The following is a 19,011-nucleotide window of genomic DNA, read 5'->3' as shown; positions in this document are numbered from 1 at the left end:
TGTTGCAAATTTTATTAGTTTCCTAGTTTTCACAAAGTTTTTATTCCTTAAGCTGAGTACTATGTTCAGTTTTCAAGCGGAAAACCAGCTAATTTTCACGGTTACTTTTTTTAATCAATTAAGTTTGAAATATTAAATGGTTCGCAATCAATATATTGGATCTTTTCCATCCATAATTTGAAGAGACTTGATAAAAATGTTATCGTCTTCATATATATTTTTGCACTTTTAATTTAGTGTTTTGGTGAAAAACTCGAACATAGTACTCACCTTTAAGGTTTAAACTCGAACTCAATACCCACCTTTAAGGCCGGTATGCACCTCTAGCGAAATTTTCGGTAGCAAAAATTTATTTAAGTCTACAACAAAAAACAGGGCTGTGTACACAAATTTTAAACCAGCTAATCGCTTTTAAAAATTGTTAATATATGTTCCAAATATTCCTCAAATAAATTGTTTATTATTTACAGACCTTTTAAAACTTTTACGCACACAATGATTGTAATAAATTAAATGTTTGCTGCCAAAATATGCTTTTGACAACCCTGTTATTTTCATTAGAGGTGCGTACCAGCTTACGAAATTGAACGCTACCGAAAATTTCGTTAGCATAAATAGCAGTGCTGCCGCTAGTGAAAAATTGAGTGAAGTAGATTTTGGAAAAAAGTGGAGTAGATTGAATAAAATTGAAGTAGCATACATTTTTGAAAACAAAACAATAGCGTCGGTGAGCGTATTCCTTTGCTAAAGATATTAAAGATTTATAATTAATAATATATTTATATTTTTCATGGAAATTATTGCACTACTTACCCATTCATCTTGCACATCACATGTCCACACGTTATTTACTCACAACAATTTGACAGTTCACGCATTGACACTTGTACAAAGCAAAAATAAAGGGTTGCCATTCCAGCGATGAAGAATAGGGTTTGAATATGTTCAATGATTAAAACCACTATGTTCATAGTAATTAAAGGAATAGGAAAAACAATTAGGTAATATGGGGAAAATTTTTAAAATTTGAAGCAGAACAAAAAGTGAAGCAGATTTTTGGAAGAAGGAGTGACGAAGTAAATTTTGTGAAAATGAAGCAAAATACTTCGATTGAAGTAGTATCGGTTGCACTGATAAATAGCAATGCATTTCTTATGGGAATGAAATTTTTCGCTAGAGGTGCATACCGGCCTTTAAATAATTAATCTCAAAGAGAGTTTTTGCTGGAATGACAACGTTTTTTCATGTGCGTCAAGAACATACGTTTCTATTTAGGGATCTCGGTCAATATTAATACGCGAAAGACTAGTTAGTACAAATTGTACAATCTGTTCTCTGTTCTGTTACAAATTCCGTACCCTTTTATTAATGCTGTTTTGTACCCGCTTCGTTCTCTGTTTCATTCATGATGCCATTGTCCGAAGGTGTGGACGTGTGATCGGTGTGTAGATTCGCTATTTTTCGGTGTATAAAATTAATTTGATTGTCGTGTCCATATATTACCGAAAACGCTGCAAAACAACATTTACTGCAAATTGAGTAAAAGAATACGCAAGAATTTAAGGGCATTTTTGGTGAAGAAAAAAATTAAATCCAAGTGTTTTAGATAAAATTTAAATCTATATACCAACTAAGGTATAAGGTGTGTGACTTACAAAAAAAAAACGAATATATGTATGTGCATAGAACATAGTGAACACATAAAAATGTATTAGTATGTTAAACAAAGTGATAATTTTATGATGAGATCAAGAAAAGAATTAATCGATATATGCACTAACTAAAATATGGGATATTACAGAAATTCATGTAAGTATATATGTGTGTTCAAATATATCCATACACATGTGGTGTGTTTGCGAAGTTTGAGTACTAAATTAAGCATACGGTTCTGCATTTGGCGAAAAAGGAAAACAATTAAAGATTTAATTGGTTTGAGAGTGAGTTAATGAGCATAGAAGATTTTACGAAAAAAATTTCCTCGCAGCACAAAAAAAGAATCATAACATCCGCCAAAGAACCCGCGCGTCGTTCTCCCTAAACGAACTGACTGAATAAATTTGTATGACCTGTATCAAATAAAAATATAGGGATGCCGTCGAGTACCGATTGTACTTCGTAGCGGGATTATTTAAGGATAATCGAAAAACAATAAAATATAGTAATGAAGTTTAAAATAGAATTATAAAAATAGAATAAAATTCCAAACAAACTCCACAAAAGAATAAGATTATAATATGATTAATGGCATCTATTCAACAAGCTTTCTTTCTTTAAAATTAAAATATAGTTATAATATTTTAGAACAATTTTATTATAACATGGAGTGAAATTTTCCAAATCAAATTACTACCTTTAAATTTAATTAAAAAAAGGAATATAATATTCCTAATACTGGTACACTCCCTGGCTATTTTCGCTCGATAATACGAACTTGCTATTTATGCTTTTATTTACAAATAGTAATAAATCCCACAAGCGGAATGTGGGTTTCTCATAATTATAATGGCCATTTGAAATGTAAGAGTTATAATTTACAAGTATGACACCCAATTTATAAAAATTTCGCAATATTCTCCACCTGTTTACTTTTAAGAGACAGCAAATAAACACTGATAAAACATTTATTTCCTAGGTTGCAATCTGTATCAAATAGGAACAGTTTTTCTTTATTGAATTTTAAAGAAGATTTGAATGTAAGACATAATATTAATTTAAAGAATCTTCTATTTATATTGTTTTTGATATACAAACATGTATGAAGAGAAAATGTTAATTTCCAATTTGGACATTTTGGACAAGTATCATGAATTATTAAATACCACAAGCTGGGCAACCCTATTACCAACAAAAAGAGCTTGAGTAATAAGAAAAACAAACGTTTGTTGGGACAATATAGCAGGGATGGAAAATGCAGTACTATAGTACTTTTTTCAATACTTTTTCACCCTGGTCAGTACCGTAGTACCCCCGCGAATGATTTAGTACCTTTTGTATAGACATTTTTGAGCCTATTTCAGATTTATTGTACAAATACAAGTTTTGACAAATTTTTTTAAGATTTTGATCATTTTTTTAACATACTTATTTGCTAATAGTATTTTAAAAATTTGGCCAAACAGACAAGTTCATGGGGGATTCTTCCCGATTTTGTAAAAGAACACTTTCGAGATGAGAAGTTATCGATCGCTTGTTAAAATAATGCGAACCAAATAATATTATTTTGCAAAAATGTATTTCTTCAGAAAGTTTTGTCAAACTTTTATTTGTACAGAAAATTTTGCCAAAATTTTATTTTATTTTTTGGCAACATGTTATTTCTATAGAAAATTTTGTCAAAATTTTAATATAGAAAATTTTTTAAAAATTTTATTTTATAGAAAATTTTGTCAAAATGTTATATCTACAGAAAATTTTGTCAAAATTTTATATCTATAGAAAATTTTGCCAAAATTTTATTTCGGTAGAAAATTTTGTCAAAATTTTAATATAGAAAATTTTTTAAAAAATTTATATTTATAGAAAATTTTGTCAAAATGTTATATCTACAGAAAATTTTGTCAACATTTTATTTCTATAGAAAATTTTGTCAAAATTTTATTTCTATAGAAAATTTTGTCAAAATATTATTTCTATAGAAAATTTTATTTCTATAGGAAATTTTGTCAAAATTTTATTTCTATAGAAGATTTTGTCAAAATTTTATTTTTATAGATTTTTTTTTCAAAATTTAATTTTTATAGAAAATTTTGACAAAATTGTATTTTTATAGAAAACTTTTCCAAAAGTTTATTTCTAAAGAAAATTGTGTCAAAATATATGAAGTACAACTGAGGCAACCGTGATTACAATACTACGATAGTCTTTGTAAGCGGATATAAAACTAAAAAAATATTTAAAATTGAGGAGATGACAAGCAAAATTTTATTTTCTTTAAAATTCAGTTTAAAGGAGCTCGTGACAATAATCTTCCAATGGAATTTTTGTTGAAATTTGGTGGAAAGTACTTTTTCGTTCAAAAAAATACCTTTTTTGTACTTTCTTAAAAATTTTATTTTCCATCCCTGCAATATAGCCGGAATGAAGTGAAATGAAACTTCTTCGCGTTAAGAAACTCAATTTCCGAGTTTGTTGTTCTGTTTTACTTTGGCATGTGAACTCATAGCGTATGTGGATATATACGCAGTTCGTAGGTAATACTGTGAAATTGGTACAAAAGAAAGGCCAACCGTCGTCGCCAACAAGCAGTAACATTGCCTTCCAAAACATGTATGTATATGGGGAAATTGAAACCATGATACTAAATGTAGTTAGTCAGTGAGTGACTCAAAGTAGTTCGTGTCTCAATTGAGTTGAGTAGAGTCCTTTATAAAATGATGTTGCCAATTTCGGAGAAATTCACTTTTAACGGGATTTTCATCAATCTCTGATTATACTAGATTTTTTCTATACTATTCAAGATTTTTGCTGGAAATAAAGTAATCGGCTAACTATCAAATATGTTCTCTCTTCGCCACTCTTCTTCTGGCTAATTTAAGCAAAAGAGCAGAAAGGCTGCTCAAATAATATATATTCCAGTGACTTCAGTTTTTTTTTTTGAAAGAATTATAAACATATTTTAATCACATTTGCAAAGTTAGTAGAATTCTTTTAAATCTGGTAATGTTTCTACTCTTTGGTAGATTTTTAGAAACTTTAATATTTTGTGTATTTTTTATATAATAATAAAATAAAAATAAGAATATTTTAACCTATGCATGCCCAGTTTGGCAAAAAAATGCGGAAACCCATTTGGAAAAGTTACAGATTGTTCAAAATAAATGATTGAAAATTATAAATGAAAAGCTTTGAAGATATTGATGATTTCATCACGAGACTTAAATTATTTTCCCAAAATTTAAACTTCCCCTTATTGCTTGATAAGGTGTTGTACAGGGCAATCATATTAAATTACTTCTCTATTAAATCATCAAATTTTTAACCTGCTTTTGCCGTTAGCAATCTTCTATGGATAAAATAAAAAATTGTACTAAATAATGCAAACACTTTGATTTAGAAAATCTATAACCATAATAGGGATCACAATGACAGATTTATTCAAAATAATTTCTAAACATTTATTTGTGTTCCTTTTTAATTAACTTTTTTTTCAAAAATTTTATTAAATTATTTGTTTCTCCCATAAAGAAACTAATAAAGACAAAAAACCTGACATAAAAAATATTCCTCATATATTTTTTCGTTCAAATTCATTTTCATTTTAAAGGACAGTACTATGTTCGCTTTTCGGGTTGAAGTTTCCGTATTCCTGTAGTCTTACTGAAATCTAAAGGAACAAGAAACTGCGCATCAATTGAGTTAATTTATCTGTTTGAACAGTTTTACTAAAGTAATAACGTAACCACTTAGAGAAGCTTTGAAACACTTAGAAATGACACCAGCATTACTAAGGTTGCATAATCCACCGCTGAAAAAATTTTTGGTGTTCGGTCGACGCAGGAATCGAATCCACGACCTGGTGTATGCAAGGCGGGCATGCTAACCATTGCACCAAAAAGCGACCTTAGTACTGTCCTTTACCGGTAAACCCATCCATTAAATATCCTTCTGTTGAACTAATGCTCAAAACTAAACAAATTTACTTTTTTAAAATAACTTAATTTAAAGCAGACATTTTAACTCCCTTTATATGCACTTTTTTCTTCATCAAGATTTTATCAAGATTTAGCAGAAATATGTTTGTTTTCATATATAGCTAAAACCGCCATTTTTCACGATTACTTTTCTTTAATAATCCATTTTAAATTTGAATCAAGGAAGTATCATTTAAACATTTTTTACTGATTTTTGATTTTAGGGGCTAAACTCGTATTACCCACCTTTAGAAAACAAAAAAATCCGTTTTGGCAAACATATTTAGAAAAGATCTGGCAACACTTGTTTTGAGTGATAGCAAGGGACATTGAGAGAATGAAAACATATGAGCACCAAATGAGTAAGATCTCACTTTATTTTTCAGTTTACTCAGACGCTTCGTTAGAATGGTACATACACTTTAGCGCGTCACAAGTGGGCCGCATCGTCAATCAGCCGTAATTTCGTCGATATTTTTATTCGGGTTGTCCAATATAAGCAAAACGAAAATAAAAACCACCATCAACACTTAACTAACCGACCTGCGGTAATGATAAACACGATAATAGTTTTAACGTCACAAAATTTCTATGTGTACACACATACAAAATAATACATATGGATATAAAATATATTACCAAAAATTAACTTGCAATTAAGAATGAAAAGAACTATCACAGTTAAAATCCCCAAAAGTTAATGGAGAGCCTAGTGAATGGAATTATATAGTATAAAGTGTCAGAATATGCCCAAACGCATACCACATATATATGCGTATTTTGTATATTGCTATATATAGTTATTTAAGAAAAAAAAAAGAGTTTTTAATAAAAGAAAAACTTAAATATTTGCAGGCGCCGTTCGTCGTTCATACTCGGAAAAATACATCACATACAATCTATCAATGGACAGAAAGAAACAACTTTGTGTAAACAAGTTCAACTTCTCGAAATAAAAGACGAAAAAAAAAAAACACTTTATAAAAATACATAAAAGGCAGAACAACTGCGGTGGCGATGTCCGAAACGGAATCGCCTGGAAAAAAAGGGCAGCGCCGCCAACTGGTAAGTGAGAAAACACTGTAATCCTAATTTATATTTACACGTGAAAGTATATTCTTTTTTTTTTAATTGAATTCGAAATTAATTGCCAACAATGATTGAAAAATCTGCAACTGCCTTTGATGCAGCATCGTCGTAACGTTTCGTTTTATTTGAAGAGCAGGAAAAAAATGTCTGAAAAATCGTAGCATCCGCCTACCATTTATTTATTGTATCGCTCTGGCGTAACGACCAAACCGAACTAACGCCGCATGACGAATTCTTTTCGATTTTATTATGATTGTTGTGTATTTTTCTTCGCATTTCTATTCCACGTTGTCTGTCTTCTTTATCATAAATATTCGCTTTCATTTGCCAGTGGCTTGTATACTCGCACAGCACACTCAATATTTCGATATTTACGAACATATACATTTATAACTTGCACTCAACAGTGTTGTCAATACACCAGATTTGCTGTTAAGTGTGAAGATTAAAAAGAAAATGTGTTATTCCTTATTTATTCTAGAATAAATTTATAAAATAAATTTAAAAAATAATAGTTAAGAAAATAATTTAATTTAAATTTTATTAAAATTTTAATTGAATTAAAAAAATATTCTTAAACCAAAACAATAATTGAACATTTTTGGTCTGAAATAATTATTTTCTACTTGGGCTGTCATACGGGATTGATTTGTAAAAATCCCGGGATTCGGGATTTCAAAATATTGAATCCTGGGATTTTCCGGAATTTTTTTTCAAGATCCCGAAAAAACCTACATCACCTTAATTCCAAAAAATTCAGAAGAAATGAATGTAAGCAAATTAAAAATATTGAAAAACAAATGGTAGCACTTAGTCAAATTCAACTTTATGAAGAAAAAAACCCTAAACAAATTAACAAAAAATAAATAAAAAAATTAATTTTATATCGTAATCTTACTAAAAAAGATTTTAAGGATTTTCATTATAATAGGTAGTTTCTACTTTCATACTAGAATAATTAAATTTTGGCCCAAATCCAAAGAAAGATCCAACTATTATTATAATCGGAAAATTCATAAAAACGCAAAACGCATAAAATTATTTCAACTAAAGGTAAAATAATTATTAATAAATAATTGATGACCTCAATTAAAAAAATAATTTAGTATTCCAGCAAAAAACAATCAAATTTTTTTATTGAACCAATTAAAAGTTAATGGAAAGAAAGAGATCATTTTTTTAATGAAGAATATTTTTAATTTATTACGATTTTCGAGAAAGAAGAAATTTTTTTTTGTGTTATTGTCAAAACTTTGTTGGAAAAATTCCGAAGCATTGATTGCATAACATTTTGTATTTTCATAATTTAATAATAAGAAATTGATTGAAAAAAGTAACCGTGGAAATATTTTTTTGTTCGGAACGGAAACCGAATATAGTACACCCCTAATACTTTTATTTGTACAAAATGTCTACGTTTGGAGTATATTTTGTAGTATGTGGCCTAAGATTTTATCTAAGATAAGATTAAGAGTGATAAATGCCTCATCGTTAATATAAATTAACTGCAGTATCCCTTAAAGGACACCTTATATAAAAATTTCACAAAAATATTTCCAATTAAAATTTTAATTCAATTTTTAAAAAATTCAATTAAAAATTTAATTCAACATTTTTTTAAATTAAAACAATCAATTAATAACAAGGATTAATAATATCAATTAATTTTTTAATTGGGTCAATTAATATTTTAATTGACTTTGCTGATTGGTACTATAATTTCTGTGATTGAAGAAATTTCAATTAAAAATTAATTGGATCAATTAATTTCGTGATTGAATCCAAAAATTATTTGTGTGTGTGTGTAAAATCAAACGAACTTTGATGTTTTCATGTTGGGACACTCAAATCTGTAAGTGAAAGGGCATGTTCGCCCAACCTTATTAAAAACGATATAATTTTCATTATAAAAATATGTAAATATAAACCAGAATTGTGTAAAAAAAAACATGGCAAACTTCTGCCTCCACTCGATGGAAAACTAGGCGAGAGTAATTTGTAAATAGTTGCTCATATCAGTGTTGCCAGGTATTTTTTGATTCTTCCCCCCAAATCTTAAGAAAAAAAAACCCTAAATTGGTCTAGACTTTTTTTAAAAACCCCCAAAAATTTTAAGTATGTAAATGGTACAAAAAGAGACCCAAAACTTCGTTTCAAATTCCTGTAGTGATACACTTTAAAAATTAAATTTAACACAAATATATAAACTGAAAGAAGAATTTTTTCTGAGGAACAAAGTTTTAGACAAAATAAGTTTTTTATTGCTAAAAATTTTCTTTCGAAGTAGATAAAAATCATTAGATAAAATCATCACACCATTTGTCACAAAATCGGGTTCGATTCCTGCTTCGACCGAACACCAAAAAGTTGTTCAGCGGTTGATTATCCCACCTCAGTAATGCTGTTGACATTTCTGAGGGTTTCAAAGCTTCTCTAAGTGGTTGCACTGCAATGTGAAACGCCGTTCGGACTCGGCTATAAAAAGGAGGTCCCTAAGTGAGTCTATGTGAGCCTGACACATCGGGCTGCCACCTAACCTAACCTAACCTAACCTTGTTTAGTGTCAAATATTAAAAATGCCCCTGCAACAGATGCGTTTAAACAAGAATGTCATTGCATACTTCCTTGTATTTAGAAATATGGGTTGACTTCCCTTATTTTTTTTTCAAAATTCATGCCAGAATTGCTCCAAATTTTATTGAGAATAGCTCCTCTTTATAAGATCTAGGATATTTTTTTTACCCCCAAAATCCCCCCAAATAAATGTTACCCCTAAAAATCCCCCTAAACGTGTAAAAAACCCCTAAATTTGGGGGGAAACCCCCAATCTGCCAACACTGGCTCATATGAGTATGCGGATCTCTTCAGGAAACATTGTTTTGACCATACTCGCGTCTTTTTCATTTTGTCCTTCTCTTTTTATTAGCCCTTTGATTACTGGTGTCCTCTAAGGAGGACATTCGAAAACAACACCAAACTCTATTACCCCACATAGTTTCGATTTATTTCTCGATGCTATTTTAAAGTAGAGGCGTGATCTAAATAAGCTATAAATATTTTCCATATTGGTTAGCACTAAAATGCATTTTTATAAGCTTCTTTAACAATAAACGAAAGCTACGAAATTTTGAGACCATTTTTCTAGTGTGTGTGTGTCTGTAGTAAATAGACTTTCATACAATAATTTAAGCTGATATTTTTTGGATTCTTTTTTATATGTTTTCTCACACTTTGATAAGCCAAATAGCGTTTATTTTCGTAGGACCACTTGGTCACAATTCAGGAATCAAGTTTTTAGTACAAACTCATATAGCTCTTGAACTAATTACAATTTCTTTTCTACATGTTGTTAGTAAAAAAAAAGTAAAAAAGGAAACAGAATTAAAGACTTTAGCATCATTAGATTTACTTCGGTAGTGAAAGGGTTAAACAAACGGTTCCAACAATATGCTTTTCGTCGTCCATCTTGATTATTTATGTTTCCGCTTATTCCTATTTGCTTGACAAATTTAGTGTAAGCCAACACATAATAAAGTCGCGAACCTCTGTCGTAGGGTTTATTCGGCCGTGGAAGGTCCGCTTAAGTCGTCGAACATGAATGATGTGCTTCGAATGACCTTTTTGAAGCAAATCTGCCATTATTCGACGAATAAAAGTATAGTGCAAACAGCGCATAAAACAGATCTAATGTATAAATTACAGATCTACATGTTTAGTATGTCATGGGATAAAGAAACAAGTTGCAAAACGAGTTTATTTATGAATTCCACTAAAAGGATAACAGAACCAATGAACGAACAAGATTCAAAACAAATAATAAACTAAGAAAAGAGATTTAGTTTAATATAATCGTAGTATAATATGTGAAATTTTATTGAAGGCTTAATACAATATTATCCATTGTAACAATTTTAATTTAAACAAGTATATACAGCACTAAGTTCGGCCGGGCCGAATTTTAAATACCCACCACCATGAACCAACTATTAGGGTTTCCTTTGAAATTTCAGGAAGGCTTGAGGACTTGAAGACACTTCCCGAAGATAAATTTAAAGATTTCACCTATGAGGACCATATCAGATTCTAGATTTATAAGAACAATTTTTGTTTGAGTTTTAGAGGAATCATTAACATCTCTTGTAAGTGTGCAAGAAAATTATAAAATAACGTCTTGATTTGAAATCTTAAATCTGTAGAAGCAAAATCTGAAAATTTTACATTGAGTTTCGAGCAATTTTCATGATCAGTGCGCCTTCTACACCCTCAAGAAGTGAAGTCGGTCTATATGGAGGCATTACCAAATGGACCGATAAAAACTTAATCCGATACACGTTTTTCTGAGCCTAAAATACCAGAATACTTACAATTTCAGGCAAATCAGATAAAAACAACGGTTTCTAGAAACACAAGGAGTTAAATCGGGAGATCGTTCTTATGGGGGCTCTTTCAAAATATGGACCGATACTCACCATTTTCGGCACACCTCTTTATGGTCCTAAAATACCTCTGGATTTCCACTTTCAGACAAATTGGATAAAAACTAGAGGTGTGCACGTGACACGAAATTGTTGTGATTCACGAAAATTTTCGTGACTCACGCGTGATTCGTGAGTCACGCTGGCGGCTACGGCGTGAGTGTGCGTGATTAACCAATCAAATGTCGTGCGTGAGCGTGAGTCACGAAAAAATATCGTCGTGAGTGTGCCTGAGTAACGAATTTCGGAAAAACACGCTCACGAAAATAATCCAGCTTACGAACATAAAATGCCTACGAGTTGAATTCATTTATAATTTTAGTGATATCCTAGGTGTTAACGCGTTTTATAACGCTTTCGATTTTAATATACTCATTTTTTTAGTCAGGTTTTATAGGTAAATTACTCATAAAATTATTTGTGAGTCACGAGGTTTTTCGTGAGTCACGTCATTTAAAAGATTTTCGTGCGTGAGTAAAAATTTTCTTTTCGTGAACGTGCGTGAGCGTGAGTCCTACCAAAAAATATCGTGCGTGAGTGTGCATGAATAAGATTTCTCCGTCGTGAGTGTGCGTGAGCGTGAGCAAAATATCACTCACGTGCACACCTCTAATAAAAACTACGGTTTCTATAAGCCCAAGACCCCAAATCGGAAGGTCGTTTTATATGGGGACCATACCAAAACATGGACCGATACTCATAATTTTTGGCACATGTATTTGTGGTCATAAAATACCTCTAGATTTCAAATTTCAGGCAAATTGGATAAAAACTACGATTTCTATAAGCCCAAGACCCCAAATCGGGAGGTCGGTTTATATGGGGACTATATCAAAACGTGGACCGATATAGCCCATCTTCGAACTTGACCTGCCTGCAGACAAAAGACGAGTTTGTGCAAAACCTCAGCACGATTGCTTCATTATTGAAGACTGTAGCGTGATTACAACAGACAGACAGACGGACATCGTTATTTCGTCTTAGAATTTCTCCCTGATCAAGAATATATATACTTTATATAGTCGGAAATCGATATTTCGATGTGTTACAAACGGAATGGCAAACTTATTATACCCCCGTCACCATTCTATGGTGGTGGGTATACAAATGTGAAAATTTGAGGGTCATATGGGTATTTTTAGAATTTAAACTTTGCGGTTTCTTTAATTTTCAAACTCACAATTTTACTCAAATGATGCGTACGGTTTATCTTAGGATTGTGGCAGGATTAACGGAAATATTTTTATTTTTAATTGTTTAAAAAATTAACACTCTCAAAAATAAATTCATTTCAAATTCGAATAACGAACATTGTGTAGTCCTTAAGCCTTGAATTTGAATACTCAATGTTTTCATTGTACTCACATTTTCTTATTTCAGCGCGAACGCAAAGAGCGAAAACTTTATTTAGAAGAATGGGCTGTTGGCGACGAAGACTTGGAAGGAACCAGGGGTTTTAGTGTTGCTGAGAAATTAGAATCTACTAAATTTGCCCAGACCGGAATGGTACGAGAAATGCGTGGAAGTGATTTGAATGTTGGGTAAGTAAGAATTTTTACAACATTTACGAATACACTTCTTGGGATAAATATGAGTTAAAAGCCGCCAAAAAATGTAAAGTTATAATGGCAGTTTAATAGCTCGAATCTAGATAGTTTAATTGACAAAGCGACTATGTTCATTTCAAAAATGAATTCAATCCTTTGTTTTGAATTGGAATACCACATATCAACATACCACGTTCAATATCAAATGATCTATTAAATTGCATTATATAAACCATTAAAATTCTGAAATTATATACATATATAGATATAAACTATAGGCATAAATCCGTATCCTATTTTCGCAAAACTATTATAGTATTATTTATTTTCCTTTTTCAGATTTCTACAACAGTATGGCTTCAATATACCATTGCTGTTTCGCGACAAAGCCGGTTTGGGCCTACGGATGCCCGATGCCAATGAATTTACCGTGAACGATGTACGCTTATGCGTTGGATCTCGTCGAATTCTCGATGTCATGGATGTGAATACACAAAAAAATTTACAAATGACCATGAAAGAATGGCAACAGTATTATGATAGTCCACAGAAAGATCGTTTACTTAATGTCATCTCATTGGAATTTTCGCACACACGCTTAGACAATTTCATTCAAAGTCCCGAATTGGTACGTCAAATCGATTGGGTTGATGTGGTTTGGCCAAAAAGTCTAAAGGACGCCCAAAGAGAGGCGACCAACCTTCTGGGTAATATGATGTATCCCAAGGTACAGAAATATTGTTTGATGTCGGTGAAAAATTGCTACACCGATTTCCATATTGATTTTGGTGGTACTTCTGTTTGGTATCATATACTAAAGGGAAGCAAAGTCTTTTGGCTTATACCGCCAACAGAAAAGAATCTACAACTTTATGAAAAGTGGGTTTTATCGGGCAAACAAGCTGATATCTTTTTCGGCGATACAGTGGAAAAATGTGCTCGTGTCTATCTTACAGCTGGAAATACATTTTTCATACCCACAGGATGGATACATGCAGTCTATACACCGACAGATTCCCTAGTATTCGGAGGAAATTTCTTACATTCATTTGGCATTGTTAAACAACTAAAGACTGCCCAGGTAGAGGATTCTACTAAAGTGCCCCAAAAATTTCGTTATCCATTTTTTACCGAAATGTTATGGTATGTTCTTGCACGATATGTTTATGTACTGTTGGGTCATTCCCATTTGGAAGGTGAACCATCGATAGATGAAGATGAAATGGCTTCCAGACCCCACATACATCTGACACATTATGAGCTGTTTGGATTGAAAGAAATTGTCATGTATTTGTATGACTTACCACCAAATAAGAAAAATGTCCCAGAATTGGTGCGCGATCCAGTAGCATTAATAAAGGACGTACGTACCTTAGTCGAACGTCATTGTAAGGATAAACCCGAGCTAGCGATTACGGGGGAATCTGTATTGAAGCCCCCTGGAATTATGCATCCGCAATTTCAGGAATATGAACGCTCGCGAGTGAAACAAGAAATTAAACAAGAAATTGCAAGGAAAAATGCTGAAATTATAAGAGAACAACAACAGTTGGAGGCGCAACAAGCGGCGGAGTCCTCGAGTGGAACAATAATTTCTCATTTGGCATTTAGTAGTGGCACAACTACTGTAGCAACTGATAATGGTATAACCATAAAGAAGGAGCCCATGGAAAACGGGTTTCTGTCATCGTCTACGACACCGCAAACCCCGAATAATCAAGCACAACAGCCACCTACATTTGTTTCTCCCACAGATAACATTAAGTATCGTCCACCCAAAAAAATGCATTTGGCTAATGCAGTAGCTGCTGCCGCGGGAAATAATACCGTGAGCGTTATAGCTTCCTGTTCGAGTTATAACAATACTTCTAGTAATCTCCCGCAGCATTTATCGCCAATACAGACGACGAGTCACCATCAAAATAGTTCTACGAATCCCGCAGAACATTGCCATTCACCGAACGAGTCATCGAAAATATCTCCAAATGTTACCGGTCTGGGTCAACCTCGCAGACGTCGGACTAGATGTAAAAATTGTGCTGCATGTCAACGTTCCGATTGCGGAGAGTGTAGTTTTTGCCTTGACATGGTGAAATTTGGTGGACCTGGAAGGGCAAAACAAACTTGTATGATGCGTCAATGTCTTTCCCCAATGCTTCCTGTGACAGCCCAATGTGTATTCTGTCACCTGGATGGATGGCGTCAGACGCCCGTTTCACCACAAACCAAGCAGTTGGCATGTTTGGATGGGCCTTCAGCTTTAATGGAGTGTTCAGTTTGTTATGAAATTGCTCATCCGGATTGTGCTCTCTCGGCCCTAGATGGAACCGAGTATGCTGCAGACGCTAAGGGAATCGTAAATGAAGATTTGCCCAACAGTTGGGAGTGTCCCAGTTGTTGTAAATCGGGTAAAAATAATGATTACAAGGTAATAACTAATAATATTTAAGATTGTGATTCACTTGCTTATAAAAAGTTTTACATTTCAGCCTCGCCATTTTCGTGCCCGTCAAAAGTCATCAGAAGTGCGACGTACTTCTGTGGGCGGTGTGAATATAACAACATCAGATATCATTGAGAGTCATTTGCCTTCGAATATGGTTGGCCAATACAACGAGTTTGTTTTTACCAGTGAATCGGAGATGGAAACGGGTTCTGCCAACACTACCAATAACTGGAAGCATGGTCACGGAGTAAAGCGACACATGCCCATAGAAGTTAAAACCGAAAGAAACTATGATACTCCATCACCGGGTATATCTCCCAATGCTGTTGATAAAATAAAGCGTCGTCGGAGCGATGATGGCCTAAGTATGTGTAGCAGTATGCAAGACAGTATTGATGCTAATGTCTCTATTGATTGCAATGTTGCTGGGACAGGTGGAGCAAACGGGGGTCATGGGTCGAGGAAAAAGAATTCGGTGAGGTCTCACTTGGCTCAGCAGATGTTGAATTCTTCTACGAGAGTCTTGAAAAAGCCCCAATATGTTGTAAGACCCGGTTCTTCTCATACATCTACATATGGCGGCGGAGGGGCAGGACCCAACTTGGCTCTTGATCCCACTCTATTGAAAATTATTTTCCGCTACTTGCCTCAGGAGACGTTGGTAACCTGTTGCTCTGTATGTAAGGTGTGGTCTAATGTGGCTGTCGATCCCGCCCTGTGGAAAACCATGAATTGTTCGGAAATGAAACTTTCTGCTTCGCTTCTCACTGCCATCGTACGCAGGCAGCCTGAGCATTTAATTCTTGATTGGACTCAAATTGCCAAACGGCAGTTAGCTTGGATTATAGCTCGCCTACCAGCCTTGAAAAATCTCTCCCTGCAAAATTGTCCCATACAAGCGGTTTTAGCTTTGCACACCTGCCTTTGCCCACCCTTGCAAATATTAGATTTAAGTTTTGTTCGTGGTTTAAATGATGCAGCCATACGTGATATTTTGTCGCCACCCAAGGATTCCCGGCCCGGTCTAGCCGATTCCAAAACTAGATTAAGAGACTTGAAAACACTTAAAATCGCAGGCACTGACATTTCAGATGTGGCCTTGCGTTACATAACGCAATCATTGCCACATCTTGTGCACTTGGATGTGTCATCGTGTCAACGTATAACCGATGCTGGGGTAGCGCAAATTGGTACTTCACCTACTGCAATAGCAAATTTAATCGAATTAAATTTGAGCGCTTGTCGTTTGGTATCTGAACTGTCGCTGGATCACCTGGCGAAATGTGATAAATTAATTTGGTTGGATTTAAGGCATGTTCCACAAGTAAGCACGCAAGCAGTTATAAAGTTTGCTGCAAAATCTAAGCATGATCTTTGTGTCAAAGACATCAAATTGGTAGAGAAGCGAAAGCCACCTCAAACCACGCCTCAGTCGTCGGGAGGAGCCAGTAGTAATTTTTCGGCTTCCACAACAACAACAACAGCTGCTGGATCAGCAAGTAATTGGAATGATTGAATGAGAACATAGGAAACCATTGCAAAGAGCATTATTCAAAATAAATACATAACATCGATCTAACAAAAACCAACCAAAGATTATTGATAATCTTTACAAATTATCTCATTTTGTAGCTTATTATTATGTTTTTTTAAAAGAGTTTCCTTCACCCTCCGTCTAGAAATTCAAATAATCTCTAATCTAACTGCTCATTCCTTTACATTAAAATCTGTATCATTGTTTTCAGTTATTTGTATGTAGTTCTTTACGAAGGCATTCCCTTTTCTCATACTTCCCCCGTACTCCTCCTCCTCCTCATCACCTCACCACATATAGCAAGATTTTATATGTAGCTTTAACCAGGCCCAGTTTTAAACTTGAAATCATATTTGCGTACATACAGATACTTATATATGAATATCAATAATTATTGTCAATAATATAAATAACTATTAGTTTTTTTTATTAGAATTTACCCATAATTCATTCAGCTAATAATTAAGAATTAAAATAACAAGAACATTTCCCTCCCCTCGTTCTCTTGCACATTTTAGGTGTAATATTTGAAATTTTATAAATTTTAAATTGTCTTACAAATATAAATTGTATTATATTATTTACACACATATATATATTATGAAAAAATACATATATTACACATACAACAATAAGAAATATATTTTAAAATTAAGTATAAGCAGACAAAAATAAATGTATAACAGTTTAAAAATTCATAAAGATTTATCATGTTTGTTTGCATAAAGAACTCAAAAAAATAATCGAGATCACTTTGAGGTCTGTCATAATGGTGATTGAACACATTTGTGTGTCAAAATTTTATTTCTATAGAAAATTTTGTCAAAATTTTATTTGTATAGAAAGATTTGTCAAAGTTATATTTCTATAGAAAATTTTGTCAAATTTGTATTTCTATAGAAAATGTTGTCAAAGTTATATTTCTATTCTGTATTATATGGGACAAACTTCCCCTTGTCACTAATGAGATGTTTGGACAATTCATGCGTGTAAAAAGTTTGAAATTAAAAGATTGATTATGCGTGATGATTTGAACAGATTTTGAATACGAGCGTGATTTAAGCAAACAATTTTCTCGTGAGTAACATTTTTAATGATATTGAATTTATAGAATATTTTGTCAAAATGTTATTTCCATAGAAAATTTTGTTTCTATAGAAAATTTTGTCAAAATTGTATTTCTATAGAAAATTTTGTCAAAATTTTATTTCTATAGAAAGTTTAGTCAAAATTTTATTTCTATAGAAAATTTTGTCAAAATTTTATTTCCATAGAAAATTTTGTCAAAATTTTATTTCTATAGAAAATTTTGTCAAAATTTTATTTCTATAGAAAATTTTGTCAAAATTTTATTTCTATAGAAAATTTTGTCAAAATTTTATTTCTATAGAAAATTTTGTCAAAATTTTATTTCTATAGAAAATTTTGTCAAAATTTTATTTCTATAGAAAATTTTGTCAAAATTTTATTTCTATAGAAAATTTTGTCAAAATTTTATTTCTATAGAAAATTTTGTCAAAATTTTATTTCTATAGAAAATTTTGTCAAAATTTTATTTCTATAGAAAATTTTGTCAAAATTTTATTTCTATAGAAAATTTTGTCAAAATTTTATTTCTATAGAAAATTTTGTCAAAATTTTATTTCTATAGAAAATTTTGTCAAAATTTTATTTCTATAGAAAATTTTGTGAAAATGTTATTTCTATAGAAAATTTTGTCAAAATTTTATTTCTATAGAAAACTTCGTCAAATTTGTATTTCTATAGAAAATTTTGTCAAAATTTTATTTCTATAGGAAATTTTGTCAAAATTTTATTTCTATAGAAAATTTTGTCAAAATTTTTATTTTATTTCTATAGAAAATTTTGTCAAAATTTTATTTCTATAGAAATTTTTTTTTATATTTCTATAGAAAATTTGTCAACATTTTATTTCTATAGAAAATTTTGTCAAAGTTATATTTCTATAGAAAATTTTGTCAAAATGTTATTTCCATAGAAAATTTTGTCAACATTTTATTTCTATAGAAAATTTTGTCAAAATTTTATTTCTATACAAAATGTCAAAATTTTATTTCTATAAAAAATTTTGTCAAAATTTTATTTCTATAGAAAATTTTGTCAAAATTTTATTTCTATAGAAAATTTTGTCAAAATTTTATTTCTATAGAAAATTTTGTCAAAATTTTATTTCTATAGAAAATTTTGTCAAAATTTTATTTCTATAGAAAATTTTGTCAAAATTTTATTTCCATAGAAAATTTTGTCAAAATTTTATTTCTATAGA

At 31.7% G+C, this 19,011-nt stretch overlaps 1 protein-coding gene across 2 annotated transcripts; it reads left to right on the top strand.

Moving 5' to 3' along the window:
* Positions 1-1,408: 1,408 nt before the first annotated feature.
* Kdm2 (Lysine demethylase 2) lies at positions 1,409-17,426 on the top strand. Of its 2 annotated transcripts, none has more exons than XM_075290632.1 (5): positions 1,409-1,809; positions 6,489-6,698; positions 12,578-12,738; positions 13,084-15,172; positions 15,234-17,426. In XM_075290632.1, exons 2-5 carry the CDS (start codon positions 6,651-6,653, stop codon positions 16,704-16,706), a joined length of 3,771 nt encoding a protein of 1,256 aa, XP_075146747.1. In that variant the 5' UTR covers positions 1,409-1,809; positions 6,489-6,650; the 3' UTR covers positions 16,707-17,426. The 2 variants fall into 2 exon arrangements, with proteins under 2 accessions (XP_075146747.1, XP_075146748.1); XM_075290633.1 differs by lacking the exon at positions 1,409-1,809 and adding an exon at positions 6,028-6,181.
* Positions 17,427-19,011: the final 1,585 nt, after the last annotated feature.

The sequence above is a fragment of the Haematobia irritans genome, chromosome 1 (assembly GCF_050003625.1).
Source record: "Haematobia irritans isolate KBUSLIRL chromosome 1, ASM5000362v1, whole genome shotgun sequence".
In the NCBI taxonomy this organism is placed as follows: Eukaryota; Metazoa; Arthropoda; class Insecta; order Diptera; family Muscidae; genus Haematobia; species Haematobia irritans.
The sequence above is the reverse complement of the archived record's forward strand: the minus strand, read 5'-3'. Positions and strand labels throughout refer to the sequence as shown.

What these genes read in the sequence shown, in the direction of transcription:
- Kdm2 (XM_075290632.1), top strand. Translation starts at nt 6,651, where the DNA reads ATGTCCGAAACGGAATCGCCTGGAAAAAAAGGGCAGCGCCGCCAACTG. An exon ending in AAGGGCAGCGCCGCCAACTG is followed by an intron (nt 6,699 to 12,577) that starts GTAAGTGAGAAA and finishes TTCTTATTTCAG; the next exon opens with CGCGAACGCAAAGAGCGAAA. An exon ending in GTAAAAATAATGATTACAAG is followed by an intron (nt 15,173 to 15,233) that starts GTAATAACTAAT and finishes TTTACATTTCAG; the next exon opens with CCTCGCCATTTTCGTGCCCG.